We start from the raw sequence: 18450 nt of genomic DNA, 5'->3' as shown, positions 1-18450 counted from the left end.
CATAGATGCAATGACAACAGTTTACTACACAGGTCCTAACTTCCTATTAAACACCCCTCGGTTCTCCCTGCCCAAGTGCTGGGAGGTCCTAACAGATGACTGGGAGAGAGAGGAGATGAGGATGATGGGCAGCATGTTGAGACTTCCTCTCTTGGCCTGGCCTCTGCAAGTCCTCATGGTAACATAGGGGAGAGATGGTTTCATAGCAGACATTTGCAATCCTGTGTGAGAGAGAAGAACAGAAGGTTGATGCCCAATTCTTCCATTTTGTAGATGGGAGAGTAGGACTCAGAAAGGTGAAGTGATGAGACATTTTAGGATAAATAACACAAGATTAAAATGCAGGTTTTCTGACATCTAATCATTGTGTTCATTCTGTGATTTAGAAAAATTCTAAGTGACCCACAACTATTTACATCTTGGTCTTGAATGCCTCATCTCAGCAGCAGAAGGGGAAGTGGTAGCTGTTATCTCTCAGTGATGAACAATAAAAACCACACCTGGAATGAGTACAACCAGATGCCAGAAGGCACAAGCCTACTAGGTACACAGTGTAAATTGGCTCACTTGAGACCCATCCTTCCATGTCTCTCTACCATAGAAGCTAGAAAGCTAAAAGTTACCTTGCTAGAGTCCCTTGCAGCTAGGAGATGCCATGTGAGATCTGGTGGCGAAGACATAAGCTCAAGTTAGTGGGTTCTGCCTCTTCTGTTTCCTCTTTCTTCCTGACCAGAATTGGAGCTTGATGCTGAAGGTCCATCAGTCATTCTCAGGATAATGGAGTAGGAAGAGAAAGAGCATAGTCCCTTTTTGGTATTTTTGAGTTGCTGTAGGGGCCCTTATTTGCTTAAACCTAGACTCCTTTTCACATAGGGTAAATAAGTCCCTCCTTTGTATTAGTCCTGCTTCATCAGGTTTTATGGAACTTGTGTAAAACATAATCTTAACTTATATCTCTATCTGTAAGTCAAAAATGCCCATAGCATATGGCAAATATATGCTAAAATAAATTTCAGTAGGGTAAGTTCACCTGCTAATGGAGCTAACTGAGAAAGCTGGTATGAGTTAGCAAAGAGGCCCAGTTGAAGAAAGTAAAAAAACTGTCTAGCTATGAAATGCTGAGTTTGTAGGGAGTGGTTTTGGAGGCCCAGAATGTGACCTGTGGATGTGCCTTAGTTAGGTAACTCTCCAACATTAATTAATCGAGGCACCATGATTCAGGGATGTCATTACTACATTTGGGGCCATCTATCCTAGTTTCTGTCCTAAAAATAAAATAAAATGGCCATCAAAGGATGTTGAAAGGAAGTACTGGGGCAAAAACATGCCTGCAAACGACATTGCTCGAGGACTATTGTCACAGTGGGGCCTGAAGGTAGCCTGTGGCCTGTTGGAAGGAAAGAAGATAAAATACGGGTGTCAAGATCAAGCCTCAGAATGAGGTTAGAGAACTTTGATTTCTTGGCCTAATTTCATCCCACTGGAGACAATTACCTGATGAGGTGACAATATTAGCTATAACATTGAAGTTTAAGAATAATGTTCTCATGGGTAGACTGCCATGGGTTTCTGAGTCAGAGATGATCCTCCGAAGATCTGGTAGGAACAGCTGAAGGTACATACAGTGTGTGCTTCTTCAATTATTCCTGAAGAGCCTCTTACTTAGTTGGTTTTAAATGATCTCTACCAGTACCCAACAAGGGAACAAAAAAATAATTTGGGTTGAAAAAGAGACTTCAACAATTAAAAATAAGTGTTTCCAAATGTATAATCAAGCACTATCTTAATTTCTCAAATAAACAAAAGAGCAAGAAAAAATGATTTGGAATATCATGCATTGACATTCCTGGTAAAGATTGCAAATTGATCCATTCTTAAGGTGCTAAAATATATTTATAAAACCTAAGTCTTTCCTTCCCAATTATGCAAAACCTTCAGAATTCAGTAAAGGGAAAAGTTGTATTTCAGAATTTGAACTTTAAAGTTACTTGAAGATAAAAAAAAAAATTTCCTTGAGGGGCGCCTGGGTGGCTCAGTTGGTTGAGTATCAGACTCTTGATTTTGGCTCAGGTTATGATCTCAGGGTTCTAGGATCAAGCCCTCCGTGGGCTCCACACTCAGCAGGGAGTCTGCTTTTCTCTCACCCTCTGCCCTCTGCCCTTCCCTCTGCTTACATGCTCTCTCTCTCTCTCCCTAAAATAAATAAATAAATTAAAAAAAACACAAAACTTCCCTTGAACTAACACTGAAACAATTGGACCCAATGGTATTTTGAAAAACACTTCTGGTGAGCTCATCAGAGTTTGGAAGCTCTGTGAAAATAGCCTTTCCCTAACTCTTATCAGCTTAATAGGAACAACAGAATTCTCTAGCCTGCTTTGCCCTGTGGCTCAGTTAGTTTTCACTTCCCTTGGGTTCTAGTCTCAGTTAGTTTTCACTTCCCTTGGGTTCTATGGAGCAAACTACAAAGAGGCAAGTACTTTGGGCATAAACATGGATTTTCAATTTGGAAAGATAATGTCTTTCATTCTGTCCTGAGGCCAGATGGAGGGACCACAAATTTAAGCAGGCATATTCCTCTGCCTCACCTCAGGTACCTCTGATCCACTGTTCACAGAAACAGCCCCTGAACATCTGTAGAAGTACACCCTCTCATACATTATAATTGAAACATCTCTTGGGAAGGCAATTTGACAAGAGCTATCAACATTTCAAATGCATGCTTGCTTTGACCAAGAAATTCCATTTCTAGGACTTCAACAGTTATATCTATACACATGAGCAAAGACAGATGTCCAAAGTTACTTGTTGCTATAGTTTTGGTAATAGCAGGAGACCAGGGTGAGGTGGGGAGGCAGTTGATGTTCATTAAGGAACGACAAAGCAGACAAATTATTGTCTTTGAAAGGATGTCAATATGTTTGGATGCAACTGGAGTTTGGGTAGACATTTAACAATTGTGGGGGCAGCTGGTCTGTAAATCCATCATACCTAGACAGTGGAGTGGACAGTGGAAAGAACCTGGCTCTTGTTGATATAACTGAACTGCAGAATTACCTTCAGTAGAGGTGCCTTATCTTTGAACTTCTTATTTTGTAAGATTACACATTTTCTTTATGATTTTAGACAGCTGAACCTGAGTTGTCTATTACTTTCAGCCAAACCATCCCAAGAGAGTATCCTTTAAGAAGGAAGGTTCTGAGACATGCTCCGAGATGACATTCCTGTTAGTAGGTCAGAGGGCGTTCCACGGCTCTTTATGTACCTTCACCCCATGGCACCTCTGCTGCCATTCCAATAGCTTGCATCTCTGAGAATGATCCCCTAAGTTTCCCACAGGACCATTTTCCATCAGTTTAAATGGACCCATGGAAGGAGCTGGATGTGGAGAAACATCACACGGAGGCCTGCATTTCCCATCTCTGAGACTCAAGAGACCCAATCTGTGGTAGCAAGATCTCTAACTTTGTACTGTTTCTCTCATGGTCCTGAAGGTGATCAGAATTTTTATTTCACGTTTGGAATCTGTTTCAGTTGCGTCATGCAGAAAAGGATTTATTAAAGGATAGACTCTTTGGAATTAAGTGCTAAAAAAGCAGACCCTAGGTTGAACTTCCAGAAACGACTCTTTCTCAAAACCTCACCACAGAACCAGCCCACCAAGAACACTGCTACCTTTGCCTCAGTTGGGAAGCAGCAGAAACTGGAATCTTCCATCAGAGCCATCTGCTCCAGATCATACTACTTCCACCTCCGTTTGGGTTACAAAGAGGATATTCACAGCCTGTTTCTCTCCCCACATAACTTAGTTCTTTCATAACTCAGGGTTATTTAAAACTTTTTTATGTTTAATAATATACAAGGAGAATATGGGACATCTCAATGTTATAAATCAACTTCGAATCAAGATCTCAAGCAACTGGATCTGAGCTAAATCACATTTGCACCCTAGAAGCAAGCGAGGCTAGGAAACCGATGGCCACATTCCAGGCTCTGGAGTCCTGGGAGGCTGGAAGTGTCCTGCAGTGGGTCTCCAGGGACATCCAATCCACACTATCCACATCCTCTAAAATGGAAACGACACATCCTCACATGGGAAACTGAACGTTCTTCAAACCCAATCCTATCAGAATAGAAGACAAGACCCCTCAATAAGCCTAGCAGGTAGTCAGTGCTATCACTGGGCGTGCAGCTTGCTCTACACAGCATTTGAACCATCTACACACTAGGAAATCAATATCTTCCCAGAATGTCTGCCTTCAGTGTGGCGAAATGTGCTTATCATTCCCACAATCACATTTAAGGTTCTTTTCTCAGTGAAGTAAGTATTCTGCTTTGTATGGGTTCTTGTGACTAGAAGCATGGGACTTGAGCTAATAATAATAACAATAAAAAAAAAAACCCACTGTGACTGGTCAGAGACACAAAGCTAGTCTCAACTCAGCACTACGGGTGCTATTTTGGAATCTTCAGTCCGTGCCTGCACATGCAGAATGGAGGAGAGAATTATAGCTATCATCAGAATACTTTCAAATTAAAAAAATGATATTTTCCTGCAATTATCTAGATGTTTCAGATAAATTTTGGGGTAATTTTGGTCCAAATAATCTTCATAATTGCCCCAGTTCTCTTGTACATGTATTGCTAGACACTACTAAAAATACACAGAAATAGAAGTAGTGCTGTGGGTGAACCCTGTTTCAGCTTCACAGAGAAGCTGGCAAAGAACATACGGGATCGAGAGATTTGTCTTCTCTCAAATGTAACAAAATACACACACAAAAAATAAGAATAGCTAAAAAAAAAAAAAAAAGAACGAAAGAAAAGAAGCAACCAAACTAAGGAAAGAACAGTCTCATAATGTAAGTTTAAAAATATCATGTACAGAGAGAACATTCTGGAAATTGGCTGTAGTTTCTACTTGATTCCTTCACAAGCAGTACAGTGAACAAAAATGTGAAGACATAAAGTTCTGAAAAAACTGATAACCCCAATTATCAGGGAAGTAGGCAGATGGTGTGAAGGATAGGATTTAGAGAGGAAGCTCAAAAGAAACTTGTCAGGAGGGTCTTTAAATGGTTGTTTCTCTCTACCGTGAGCGAGAAATAGCTCTTCATACAATAGAGATGGGAAGAACTGCTAAGAATTGGCGTTTTTTGTTTATTTGTTTTATTAGCTGGGAGAAACACAGAATATAAACAGGGAAGGGACAAATGTGATGAACTCCTAGTTTGCCTATTTTTCCATGCCTTTTCCACCTATATCCCAGAGGGGAGCAAGGGAGATAATACGGAGGGGAGGGGAGGAAATTATCACCTAAAGCAGCTTATCTTTCAGAGAACAGGAGGCTTTGGGTTCACCTGGAATCTGTTGAACAATCTGAAACCCAAAGGCTCTTCTTGATGGACTAGATATACCCTCAACTATTTAGAACGGAACTCAGTACAGAACTTTTAACTAGGGGCGCCTGGGCGGCACAGTCGATTAAGTGTCTGACTCTTGGTTCTGGCTCAGGTCATGATCTCAGGGTTGTGAGATCAAGCCCCTGGTTGGGCTCCATGCTCAGCGGGGAGTCTGCTGGAGATTCTCTCTCCCTCTGCCTCTCTCACCTGCTCTATCTCTAAAATAAATAAATCTTTTTTTTTTTTTAAAAGAACTTTTAACTAAACAACAGAGAAAGTCTCCAGTGACAAAATCCCCCAACTGTGATACCCACAGTTCTGGTCCCACCCTTCTTCCCTAACCCTGTCTCAGTTTCATCCTCACCACCTTCTCAGACAACAGAAAAGCAGATGTAACACAAGCCATTAGTATAACAGGTCTAAGTTAGGCCTAGGAGGAGTCAAGGAAAATGTGTTACACATAGAAAGATAAATATAAGGCTCAAACTGAGGTTTCCATTATCAAAAAATAAATAACCTGAAAATAAAAAAGAACAAAATACCAAAAGGAATAGAGGAAAAATGGTAAAGAAAACCAAGAATTAGAAGCTGAGTTTGCTAATTAGGAATGCTTTTGACTGTAAGTAGCAGAAAACCCAGCATGGCTTAAACCATGTGGACAACTATTAATTACTTAAGGAGATATGCAATGGTGGGCAGTCCCAAAATTAGTTTGGCAGTTCACTGATTTCATCAAGGATTTCAGCCCTTTTGATCTTTGCATTCTGTCCTCTCAGTGTATTTGCAGTATTGCTCCTCAAGAGCACGAGATGGCTGCCACAGCTCTAAGATCCACCTCTGCACTCAACAGTATTCCAAGAATGAAGAGAGAGAGGAATCATGGCCAAGGATATGCTTCTTTTTTTTCAGAGAAGACACACTTCCCTAAAAACTCCCAGCTGATGATCCCAGTATTTCATTGGCCAGAAACAGATCACATGTTCACCCCTAAACCAGTCACTGCCAAAGGCAAGAGAGTTACCATAATCCAGAATCTTGCCTGGAAATGCCTATGTCAGAATCAAATTCGGGTCTGTTAGCAAAAAAGAAAGCAGGAGTGGCACTAGGTGGGTAGCCAAAAAAACCCCAGCCATTTACAAAAACAAGTGAAGGGCTGGATTTGGCCCTCAAGCCGTAGTTTACAACCCCTGAGACACCTGTGGGTCTTTTAAACTAAGACTCCAAACTCTTTTAGCCACAAAGGAAATGATTAATACATTCAACTACAAATTTAAAACTTCTACAAGGCGAAAACAACACCTTAAGCAAAGTTGAAAGGAGAATGACAAGCTCCATGTAAATATTTGCAACTCTTTTCACAAATGGATAAATCCCTAATACATAACACCTATAGCTCCCCTTTGCTGTCTTTTTCCTCCTCTCCCATCATTCCCTTCAGCAGGCCAACATGCTCCTTTCCCCCCATCTTGAAAGACTTTTCTCTCCACCCTATTTCTCTCACCAGTTACTGCCCTGTTTTTTCTACTCCTCTTTGCTCTGAAATTCTCAGGATGACTTGTCTCCAATATCTTTCCTCTCTTTCTCTTTTAAACCCTGCCAGTCCAAAAGTGCTCTTGTCAGAACCTCATGTTGCTCAAGACAGTGGGCGATTTCAGTCTGTGTCTTACTTTTCAGCAGCAGCTAATGCAGACACTCACTTCCTCTTCCTTGAAGAAAAAATTTGCACTTGGCCTCAAGGACACAAACCATCAAATTCTATTTTCCTCCACCTCTCTTGTCCCTCCATCTCAGGCTATGTTCATTCCTTCTCATCTCCTCATTTCTCAGTGTTGGCTCACTGCAGGACTGGATTGGGGCTCTTCTTGTTTCTTCCCTTACTCAATCCCTTGTTAATCTTATCTATTGTCACAGCATTAAATGTCACCAAAAGTCAAACAACTCCTGAATTTATAACTCAAGGCTAGATCTCTCTCCTTAACTCCAGATTCATACATACAACTGACACCTCCCCTTGAGGTCTCGTAGACAACAAAATCTTAAGGCATCTTCAGCAGAACTCCCATTGCCAACACCAAACCCACTCCAGCTACAGCAATCTGCATTATAGTTGGAGGAAACACCATCCTTTCAGTTGCTCAGGCCAAAAATCTGGAATCATTCTTACCTTCATCCCTTACTCCCTCCCAGGCACATACCTGCCCTAAGGTCTTTACATTAGGTTTTCCTTGGCCTCTGATGTCTCTGGCCCAGTTTTGTTTTGTTTTGTTTTGCCTTGACTTATTCTCTCATTTTCTTCAAGTCTTTGCTCAGTGTCACCTTTCCAGTGAGACCTGATCTGACCACCTGTGGTATAATAAATACATTTGGTCTTTGTTCCCAGTTCCTGGTCTAGAATTCCTAAAACCCTTGTAATTTTTTGAGTGATAAGCGTGCTAGGAGTATCTTTTGTTCTTATATTTGGTCTTTAACCATGGGTCCTGACAAAAGAGTTTCTAAGACCCTTGGAATGTCTGAAGTGAGAATCTTTTTGTTTGCTGACACACTGACTGGGGGCTTGGGGACCCTAGATAGTTTCAGGATGAGGGCTGGTCACCAGAAAGCCAAGGCATGTTTAGAACTTGGAACTTTCAGCTCCACTCCCCCATCCTCCAAGGAGAGGAGAGGGGCTTGAGATTGAGTTAATAATCTTTTAAGGTCTAAGTGGGAAGATGTCTAAGATATGGTATTAAATAATAAAATTAAGGTGCTGAACAGTGTATATGTTCCTTTTGTTTATAAAAAAGGAAAAATATAAGAACGTATGTTCATTTTTGCTTTTATTTGCATAAAGAAAGTCAGGAAAGATGCACAAGAAATTAATAAAAATGATTACCTGGGTGAGAGACAGAAAATGGCACAAATGTCTGCACCAAAGGGACATGAGGAAGCTTTTGGTGGTGGTGTGTAAGTTCACTGCCTTGACTGTGGTGATGAATTCACAGAGTATGTATGTAAGAATACAATCAATGGGATATTTTAAACACAGATTAGCATAACTCAATTGTATCTCAATAAAGCTGCTAAGGATACATATACATATAAATAAATAAACTTGATTTTGAAATGAAGGAGAGAAATGGTTCAGCCTCTAGGAGATGCTTGGTTGAATGACTGTCTTTTTGCTTTTGAGGAATTTTGGTTTTCATTTGTTTCTTTCATGGAGCAAACTCAAGCAAATTTATAAGCTATAAGTATATATGTATAAGCATAGAAAACTGTAGAAAAGAGAGGAGGCAATTAATGGAGCAAAGTCCTGAGAGAAGAGATGGAATACTCAGAGCCCAAAGCCAGAGGATGCTGTTGGCACTGGAGGGAAGGGATAAGGATGTAAGGATACACCTCGGGCACTAGGCTCCAGGTTTTAGCCTCTAAATGCTGAACCCTGAGAATCAGCTCTTAGTTTTGGATACCAGTGGCATTATTGTAAACTCAATTAATCAAATGTCCCCAGCCTTCCCCTCACTCAAGAATGGTGCATCTCCTTAGAAGGGATTTCTCCCAAATTCCATGACTCCTTCTAAGGTATAACTGATGTGTATCTATGATACACTCTAAAAATAAGATTATTTATTGAAAACTGGATGGAGCTTTTCCTCTTATCAAGAAAGAGCTCTAAGTGAGAAGGTGCTTTGTTCTAACTTTACCAGACAAAAGTACCCTGGAGCAACTCTGAGAGCCATGATATTTGTGTCCCTGTCATATGTTTGTGCAATATGGAAAGAGAAGCATTCACCTAAGTGAAAGGGATGTGGCCTTCAAAATTTCTAACACACGCACACACACAGACACACAGGCAGGGAGAGAGAGAGAATGAGAGAGAACACCGGAGCACAGAGCTAGCCACGCAGTAATTGATATTTAATTCAGTGCTGTAGAAACAGCACAGAAAGTTTAACAGAATCACTTGGGATTTTAACATTAAAATAGCTTGTACCTTCGCATTTTAATTTCCTAACATGCCATTTTATTTAGAGAGTTGGACTTCCAGGAGTATTCATTCAGGCAACATTTAAGATATAAAATCCTGATCCTGTAAAAAATGGTTTTCTGAATCTTTCATATTCATTCAACAGGTTTAACGTGATGTGCCAATTAATGGTGATCTTTTTTTTTTTAACCTGTTTCATTTCAGTGAGAACCCCCATTCTCAATCAACGTTAATGAAAGTATTTGTAACTATCCAAGGGCTAATAAAGGAGAAATTCCTGTTCATTTAACTACCCGGTAGCTTTGGGTCAGAATTTTTCGTTCGATTGCGCTTTAATGGGTGTCCAGATGGTCGAAACGCCGCTCTTTCCCAGCAAAGAGAGAAAGTGGGTTTACCGTGTCCCATTACTGGGGACTTTTCAATCGCCACACTCTTTCAGTCCTGATGGAGCCGGGCTCCTAGCATTTGGGCAAGTACTTGGGGTGGGCTGATCCACTTGAAAAAGAAGCTGGGGAAAGGGACCGAAGCCACAGAAGCCCATTCTAAGACCCTGAGTGGAGGAGGGGGCCATTTGGGAGCCACTAAACTCGGGACCTCGGACAGGCGCCCTGGACCAGTTTTCCGCGCAGGAAGATCTGTGCACCAAGTTGTCTCTACTCAGGATTTGTGCCCCGCGCTTCTGCCGCGCGGGTCCCGGAGATGCTCCACCAAGTAGAGGATTCATGTATCCCCTACCTTGGCGCCCATAGAGTTGGTGGTCTCAGTGACAGGCGACACAGTAGATCTGGGCTGTTCGTATCTCTAGCAGGACTAGACGGGGTGTGAAGGAAAGCCGGGTTGGGCGCCGCGTGAGGTCAGGGACTCGGGCTTCGGCCACGCTCGCACCTCTCCAGGAAGCCCGTCCCCGGGCAGGGCCTGGGGTCCAGGAGTTGGGGTGCGGGTGGCCACAGGAGCCGCCGCTCGAGCGACTGCGGCCTCAGCCCCCTCCCCCCGCCCCCGCCAGTCGGGGGCGGGAAATGGCGGGGTGGGAGTCACCCGAACGTGATTGCCCGAGGCCCCTCCTGCCGCGGCGAGGGAGCGCCATAAAAGCCCTGTCGCGACCTGCTCTCCGCACCCGGTCCGCCGGCACTCACCCCTCGGAGAGGCGCACCTGACTGCAGAGCGCTCGCCGCCCAGCCACGCCCGCCCGCTCGCCCGCCACCGTGAGTGCCAAGACCCACTCGGCTTGGGGCGGGAGCGGGGGGACGGCGCCGACTCACCCTCGGGGGAGCTCTGGGGCCCCGGGAGGGTCGCGCCCGGCTTCCCAACCCCTGCGCGCCGCGTTCTGTCCTCTCCTGACCCGACGCGCGGTGGCCGATCTTGGAGGCTAAATTCCACTTGCTGCTTCTGGTCCTTTCCGACTGCAACTCCGCCCTGCTCCCGTACCCTCCCGGCTGCGCGGTCCCTCTGGGTTATCTTTGGGAGGACTTGCAGGGGGACGCGACCCCAACTCCGGGCAGGTGGCAGTTTCCTCGGGGGTCCCTGCCTGGATGGATGTTTCCCAGGCAGCTCCCCCTGAGTGAGGGATCACCTTCCCGGATCCTTGGGATCCGAACTGAGACTACTGCCGGGAAAGCAGTTCTCTCCTCTCTCTCCCAAATTGTCACCCCGAAGGAATCTCAGCCCTAACTATCTCTTGCAGCAAGACAGACCACAAGCATTGGAGAAGAAACTTTTCTCCTCCGGGGTTTGGGGAAAAGGGTAGCAAAGTGACAATTCCTTAACCTACAGGGAGCAACTTCTACATTTGTTTTTAAAGTATCTAAACTGGCGCCGGCCGGCTCTGGCCCCCAGTCCCGCGCCTCTCGTTGCGCGCGACTCTTGCGTCCAGCGACTTGGACGGAATTTGCGCAGACTTTTCGGGTGGAACAGGGGGATCCGGCCAAGGCAGATGTTGTTGTTAGTAAGCGGAGTGCTGCTCCGCTTCCTCTAAGGGACTGGGTTGAGCGCGGATTGAGGGGTCACGAGTGGTAGTGGGGAGAGGGCGGGGAGGGAGGTTCGAGGCGTGTGCCCTTTCCATTCCCACTCTTCTCCGCTGCGCCTTCTGTGCCCGCAGATGCTGGGTAGCAAGCGACTGGGGCTCTCCGGACTGACCCTCGCCCTGTCCCTGCTTGTGTGCCTGGGCGCGCTGGCTGAGGCGTACCCCTCCAAGCCAGACAACCCCGGAGAGGACGCGCCGGCGGAGGACATGGCCAGATACTATTCAGCGCTGCGGCACTACATCAACCTCATCACCAGGCAGAGGTGGGTGGGCTCCTCGGGACCGACTCCCGGAGCGCCCTGTCCCACAACCGGAGATCCTGGGGATCTCAGAGGACAGAGACCAGTTTTTGTTCTTGCTTGTATTCCTGGGCAGCATAGTATCAGACACATACTCAGTTCTCAGTGAATAATTGGGTAGGGCACTGAACACTTTCCCTCTGCAACTATAGTTACAAAATCGTGACCCCCAGATTTAGGCTCCTTAGGCTGTGTTGCTGTCCATCTTCTCCCACTCACTCCCTGCTCTTTTTTGTTCTTAGAGCAGATGGGGGGACTGTTTGGAAACCTGGATGGGAAAGGACCCCCCCCCCCAAAAAAAAACAGGTCAGGAGTGCTCGGGGGAAGTGCTGTAGGGAGAAGAATGAGCTGAGTGTTGAGAAACTACAACCACCACCACCAACCAGGAAACAGCTGAGTTGCCAAAGACACTGCCAGATTTTCCAAGCTGCCCAGAGCAAAACTGAATAACAGTATTTAGGAAAAGACAAATGGAGCTAGTTTCTTTTCTTCTGTACAGTGATTTTTTTTTTTTCAGTCTCAGCCCTTTACTTAAAAATCCTGATGCTAATAGAGATTTAGCATGAAAACAGTTGATCTAAAATGCAGACTTTTCCCATCTTCTAGCAGGTGAATTTTGAGAAGGAGGTGCCCACTTAGTGCTTTGTTAAGGAGAAACTAGTCACGCTGGGATAAACCCAGGGATTACATGGAATTTGAGAAATTGTAAACTTTATTCTGAATCCTCAGAAAGCTAAAATTGAATGTCATGTCTTCACTCTCAACATCAAATATTAAGCAAAAAAAAAAAAAAAATCACATTCTAACTATAATATAGGATTTAAAATTTGTTCCCAAAAGTGGTTCATCTTAGTTCTAAGTCATTCATTAATTACTGGTATCAAATGACCTTGATAAGCTAAAAAGGGTGAGCCCTTTAAAAACATTAATGTTAACATGTCTAAATTATATTTTGTAAAGTGTTATTTTTGTTTTTACCATACTTTTTACTATTTACAAGTCAGGGAATAGTTGGGAAGGATTCAAAGTGGGGAGAATTTATATTTCTTAAATAAAATTTTTTCCCTGTTTGATCAAAAAGGGGTATGACATCCTAAAAAACTTCTGAAAAAGTCCCAGTTTACATAGAATCAGAAATACGTAAAATGCCGGAATTAAATAGTATTGGTTTGTGAACCTTGATGTCGGTTCATTTTAATTAGCAAAAAGCAATAATGTTTTATATCCTAGTAGACTTCTCAGAAAGTTAAATGCTTCAAATACTTGCTTATGCTATCATATAGACCAGAGAAAAGAACTTGTTCAAATAAAAAAATATTAATTTTGTCGTTTATCTAGGAAAAGCTTTGTTGGTTATTTAGTTTGTCAGTTATAACACAGTAGAACTTATTTCTGCAAAGATGATTGCTATAAAGCTTTACCATTGTATAAAGCTTTAGCATTTCAAAATGTTTCCCTAGGCGTTATTTCATTCTGTCTTCACCTGAAAGCTTTGAAGTGAATATAATTATCTCCATTTTACAGGTCATGAATCTAAGAACATTTTATGAAGGCTTTTCTTTTTAGGGGTGATGAAACCGGAGCACTCCCATCGATTTCCCTCGGACATTGTCACTACCATCAGCATCCAGTGTGATCTCCATCTTTGATAAGGAAAAAATAAAGGGAAGGGACTTGAGTTTCATGGGAAGAGATTCAGGTTAGGTAGGAATGCGTTGATTCTGAACCAGAGTTTTCTGTCTTATCCTCACATAAATTCCTTCTTAGAAACCATCAGAGGTTTGTCATCTGCACCCATTGTCTCCATTCCGTATCATTGCCTTCCCATCTCACACACCCAATCCCCACATGGTTGTATTTTTGAAAATTACGGTGTCATTTGTTTGGGTTTTTTTTGATTTTATTTATTTATTTGACAGAGACAGACACAGCAAGAGAGGGAACACAAGCAGGGGGAGTGGGAGAGGGAGAAGCAGGCTTCCCACCGAGCAGGGAGCCCGATGCGGGGCTCGATCCCAGGACCCTGGGATCATGACCTGAGCCAAAGGCAGACGCTTAACGACTGAGCCACCCAGGCGCCCCGAAAATTACGGTGTCATTTGTGAACATACGTTTTTATTTGGCACAAATGGTAGGCTGATAACATTCTTTCTTTCTACTCAGTTTTTAAGCTATATGCTCCCGGTCCATTGCTTCTGAAAGCTGCATCGTTTGTTCTAGAGCACAAATCTACCACATGTGGCTTTTACAGTTCCCTAAATCAGTGGTTCTCAGCTCGTGCTGACTTCGTACTCTAAACAACCTATGATGCCTAGGACAGCCCCCCACAGCAAAGAATTTTCCAGCCCCAAATGTCATATATAGTGCCAAGATTGAGAAACCCAGCCCTAGATTAGTCTTTCTCCATCCTGGTCACACATAGGAATCACCTGGGAAGCTTTTAAAATATACTAGGGGTGCCCAGGTGGCTCAGTCGTTAAGCGTCTGCCTTCAGCTCAGGTCAGGATCTCAGGGTCCTGGGATCGAGCCCTGCATCAGGCTCCCTGCTCGGCGGGAAGCCTGCTTCTCCCTCTCCCACTCCCCCTGCTTCTGTTCCTACTCTCGCTAACTCTCTCTGTCAAATAAATATAAATAAAATCTTAAAAAAAAAAAAAAAAATATATATATATATATATATATACTAGTGGTGGGCTTCACCCCTGACCAGTTAAATCAGAGCCTCGGAGGTGGGACCCAGGCTTTACAGAGGTTTGAAAAGCTTCCCAGCTGATACTAATTGAAACCAGGTTTGAGAATTTTTTCCCTAGAGACTTTACCTTTGCCAGTTAAAGCATGGTAGAGAAGAAGGATAATCCAGAATTAAGTAGAGAAGGAAGAAAAATGAATGTTGCTGTCCTGTGTGCCACTTTAGGACTGCAAATTCTGCTATTCTAGATTTAGGTTCTTTATTAGTAAATTGGAGAAAATATTAGCCAGTTCTATTCACTGGAGCATGGTGAAGATAAATGAATTGAAGTTGCTCAAGAGTTTTAAGATTAATAAAATCAACTGATGAACAGAATAAATAGGTATAAGCAGCAGTCTATAGTTTGATATCACAACTCCGGAAAATGTTGAGGAAAACTTACAAATGATGGGGGTGGGGGGGTACAGTTTGTTTTTGCTTCCTTAAGTCCCAGCGAAGGAACAATAATAGGAAATCTTCCCCCCAAATTTAGATTTAATTGTACTTGATAGATATACCCTCTGACGGCTTTGTTTTGCTATTTTACCTGGTAGCTAATCAATCCATCCAGGCTAGTTTTTCATTTGTGAACAATATGGCTTCTGGTATACAAGGCCTTTTCTGAGAAAGGGAAAAATATATCTTGGTATAGACTTGTCAGACCCTTTAGCAGTGAGAGAGAGAGACAGACAGGCAAAAACCTATGTACTCACTCACCTGGAGAAATTAGCATACACCACCCTTGCATTCACATATAGTCCTATATCCATATGCTGTTCTAGGAGAAAAAAGACCAGTAAGATTCCATGGTCTTTCCATGATCTGTGAGATTCCTTTATATTTATGGGGCAGATTAAAATCACAGCATGAGAGAAGGCTTTTAGTTTTTGGTACCCCAAACAAATATGGGAAATACAGGACGAAGGTTTGTTGTTTTCTGTAAGAATGAGTGCATTTCAATAGCAATATCGTGCATTTGTGTTTTACTCTGTCGCTTTCAAAACATTGTGGCTCGCATTGGATTTCCACAAAGACTCCAATTTAAGCGTGAGTTATGATTTTATTTTTACAAATGAGAAAACTGAGATTTGAAGACACAGGTGGGTCTAGAACTTCTGTCTGCTGATTTTTTTCCCAGGGCTGTTTCTGAAATATCATCTGGTCTCTTTGTTAAGGTTTAAACTGCTGTGTATCATCAGGACTATAGCCAATTAACTAATTATGGAAACATTTAAAATCATACTGTAATGTATTTTTATTTCCTGTCACTTAGTTATAAAAGTCTATCTATGTATTGTTTGTGGTAGTATAAAAAGGTAAGAATTTGACTAGGAATTTTGATTGGTTCAAATATTCTGGTAAATTATTATTTAAGCAAAATTATATATAATTAGAAATCATACTTCTTATAATGTGTTTCATATACCTAGATTACTTGTTAACAGATGATCAACCACGTGGGACACTATCTTCCTTTTTTTAAAAAATATTTTTCCTTTTTATGAATATTTCAAATTTCCTTTAAGGACTTTTTCTTTTTCTTTTCCTTCTTTTTTTTTTTTTTAGGTATGGAAAACGATCTAGCCCCGAGACACTGATTTCAGACCTCTTGATGAGAGAAAGCACAGAAAATGTTCCCAGAACTAGGTATGAAAGGCATTGTTGCAGAGCTCAAGATGGCACAGGAGAGGGAAATCCCAGAGGGCTGCCTGGGCTGGGGCAGGGGGAGGCATTGGAATGGGTCTTCCAGACCAGGTAGTATTTGGGCAGAAATGGAGATGGGTCACAGGGCAGTGAGGACCTTTGTTTTCACGTAATAATTTGCAAATCTCTAAACTTCTGTGGGGTATCATTTTCTACCCTAGATTATTTGGTGCTTCTTTGAAAATTTTTAACATAAGTGACTTTTACCTTAGAAAAGACTCTATATAGAATTTCTAACTGGGTTAGAATTGAGAGAACATAGAGTAAATCCCCATCTCTATATTGAAATGACCAATAGTCCATCTTTGGCTGGGATAATCTTTAGTTTTCATATGGTATGTGGAGTGTCTAGATGTCCTGCATATGTCACTCATGGGTCTTGCTCTAGTCTTCCTCATTTTACATGAAGCTGTAGATAAATCTTGGTGGCGGGGCGGGGTGGGGAGGGGCACGTGGGAGGCAGCTATTGTTTACTTTTTGACATATTTTAAGCTCAATATCACATAATAATTTATTGCATTCATGGAATGAATGTTAAGGACATAATATTCTTAGGGACTTGTCTGTGACCTTGGAGGCTTTCTGGGAGTGTGGCCTAGTCTTGGGAAGAGGTGCCTACCAACAGCTGGTGTTTTCGAAACACTGTGGACAATGAGCAATGAGTGCTGCTGGAAAGCAGCCCGACCCTCCTCCATTTTCATAACTTCCTGGCTCTTCTGTCCTATCCCTCCTGCCTCTGCCCTGAGCAAGATCAAAGGGCACATAGTTCATCCATTTCTGTGGGAGCTTGTCTGCCTTAAACCCAGAGCTTGATAATGTCAAGAACCAGGTTCCCCAGAAGAGGTCACTAGAACACTTACTCAGTGAGCATGACTGGCGTATCACTCTTCCTTGGGGTTCTCCCCAGAGAACAAGAGGGGTGACCTGCTGAGCCACATACTTTCCCTCCCACCATCCCTCTGTTGTCTTGTGAAATGGCCAGCCAGGGCCAAGGTACAGGTCTAGAGTTGTCAGGTTTGTTTTCTCTGAAGGAAACAACAATTTGGACTGTAATAAAACTCCAGTACTCTTGTATCTGGAGGTATCAACCCAGATTTAAACAGCAAATGCAAGGGAAGCAGGTGGGAAATTCATAAAGGTTATTTTTAATAATAAACACAGATGCCCTTAAGCTTTCATTGACATGCATGTGATGCTTATTGTGGTAAAAAGTTTAGGGTAGATCTTATGTACTTTCTGTAAGAAAAAGAACCATCCAGACTTAACAACCTTGCTGCTACTGTTTGTTTTGTGGCTTGAAGTCTCACAGTTGGTGCATGGAATAGAGTTAATTGGACCCTGATGGACAGTCTCAATCATGTGCAGTTAGGAGGAGGCCAAAGTTGACAGCCTTGAAGTTGCCTATGAAAGCTATTTTATTAAAAAGGGTTCTTTATAAAAATAGCATCTTACTACATAAAAAGCCTTGCAGGAAAACAAAAGAAGCATATTCAGAGTTGTGTAACAATAACTTTCTTGTTACCATTTTGTGTGATTCCTGTAGTTTTGATCTTTAGAAATATTGCAGAGTTCTTCCGTTCCTTTGATAAATACAGAGCCTTTTCAATACTCCCTCTGAGATTTGCCTGAGACTCCCGTGAACATGAGTGAAAGCTACTCAGCTGGGTTTCTGCATATTACGCCGCTGTCTTCTGCTCTGATATTCTACATGACCTCCTGTTTAGAATGCCAACAGGGGCCTTTTCAACAGTTCCTGATCATCTTTCGGTTCAGAACTAAATGTCTCACTTTTGAAAGCCTCCCAGGAAGTTGGGAAGCTTCTCTCACATGCTTTCCTTCTTGTGTTTGACAGGCTGGAAGACCCTTCTATGTGGTGATGGGAGACGAAACTTGCTCTCTGGTCTTTACCTATTTTCAACCCGAATTTCATCCTGTAAACCTGGAGTCTGCCAATCCTCCCAATGCATGCAGCCACTGTGTTCAACTCTGCAGAGTTTCCCTTTGTCATCCTTGTATATATGTGTGTTTAAATAAAGTACCAAGCATTCAAAAATGTTATGTTCCTCAGTGAAAAAGTCTGTGGGTGCAATAGTGAGAATTATTTTAAGGTATTCATTACATCACAGTCTCCCTCGAGTAGCAGGTTCAAAGTTTGCTTCACCAATATTAAAACAGTGACTATGGAAGATATAAAGATACGATGATTTATGATGGTCAAGACTCAGCTCTGTGTGTGTGTGTGTAACAATAAAAGTATTTAGAAACTTGGAGCAGGTGCATGCTAATTTGGAATAATTGGCTGAACTTTCCCCCACATGCACATGAAATCCTTG

At 42.6% G+C, this 18450-nt stretch overlaps 1 protein-coding gene across 1 annotated transcript; it reads left to right on the top strand.

The window, feature by feature from the left end:
* Positions 1-10444: 10444 nt before the first annotated feature.
* NPY (neuropeptide Y) lies at positions 10445-18170 on the top strand. Its single transcript, XM_032401927.1, has 4 exons — positions 10445-10571; positions 11465-11652; positions 15980-16060; positions 17970-18170. Exons 2-4 carry the CDS (start codon positions 11465-11467, stop codon positions 17992-17994), a joined length of 294 nt encoding a protein of 97 aa, XP_032257818.1. The 5' UTR covers positions 10445-10571; the 3' UTR covers positions 17995-18170.
* The last annotated feature ends 280 nt before the right edge of the window (positions 18171-18450 follow it).

This window comes from Phoca vitulina, unplaced genomic scaffold, assembly GCF_004348235.1.
Source record: "Phoca vitulina isolate PV1807 unplaced genomic scaffold, GSC_HSeal_1.0 scaffold4, whole genome shotgun sequence".
NCBI classification, from domain to species: domain Eukaryota; kingdom Metazoa; phylum Chordata; class Mammalia; order Carnivora; family Phocidae; genus Phoca; species Phoca vitulina.
The sequence above is the reverse complement of the archived record's forward strand: the minus strand, read 5'-3'. Positions and strand labels throughout refer to the sequence as shown.

Excerpts from the sequence above, each read along its gene's own strand:
- NPY (XM_032401927.1), top strand. The coding sequence starts at position 11,465 with ATGCTGGGTAGCAAGCGACTGGGGCTCTCCGGACTGACCCTCGCCCTG. Across the intron at positions 11,653-15,979 it reads AACCTCATCACCAGGCAGAG|GTATGGAAAACGATCTAGCC; the intron begins GTGGGTGGGCTC and ends TTTTTTTTTTAG. Across the intron at positions 16,061-17,969 it reads GAAAATGTTCCCAGAACTAG|GCTGGAAGACCCTTCTATGT; the intron begins GTATGAAAGGCA and ends TGTGTTTGACAG.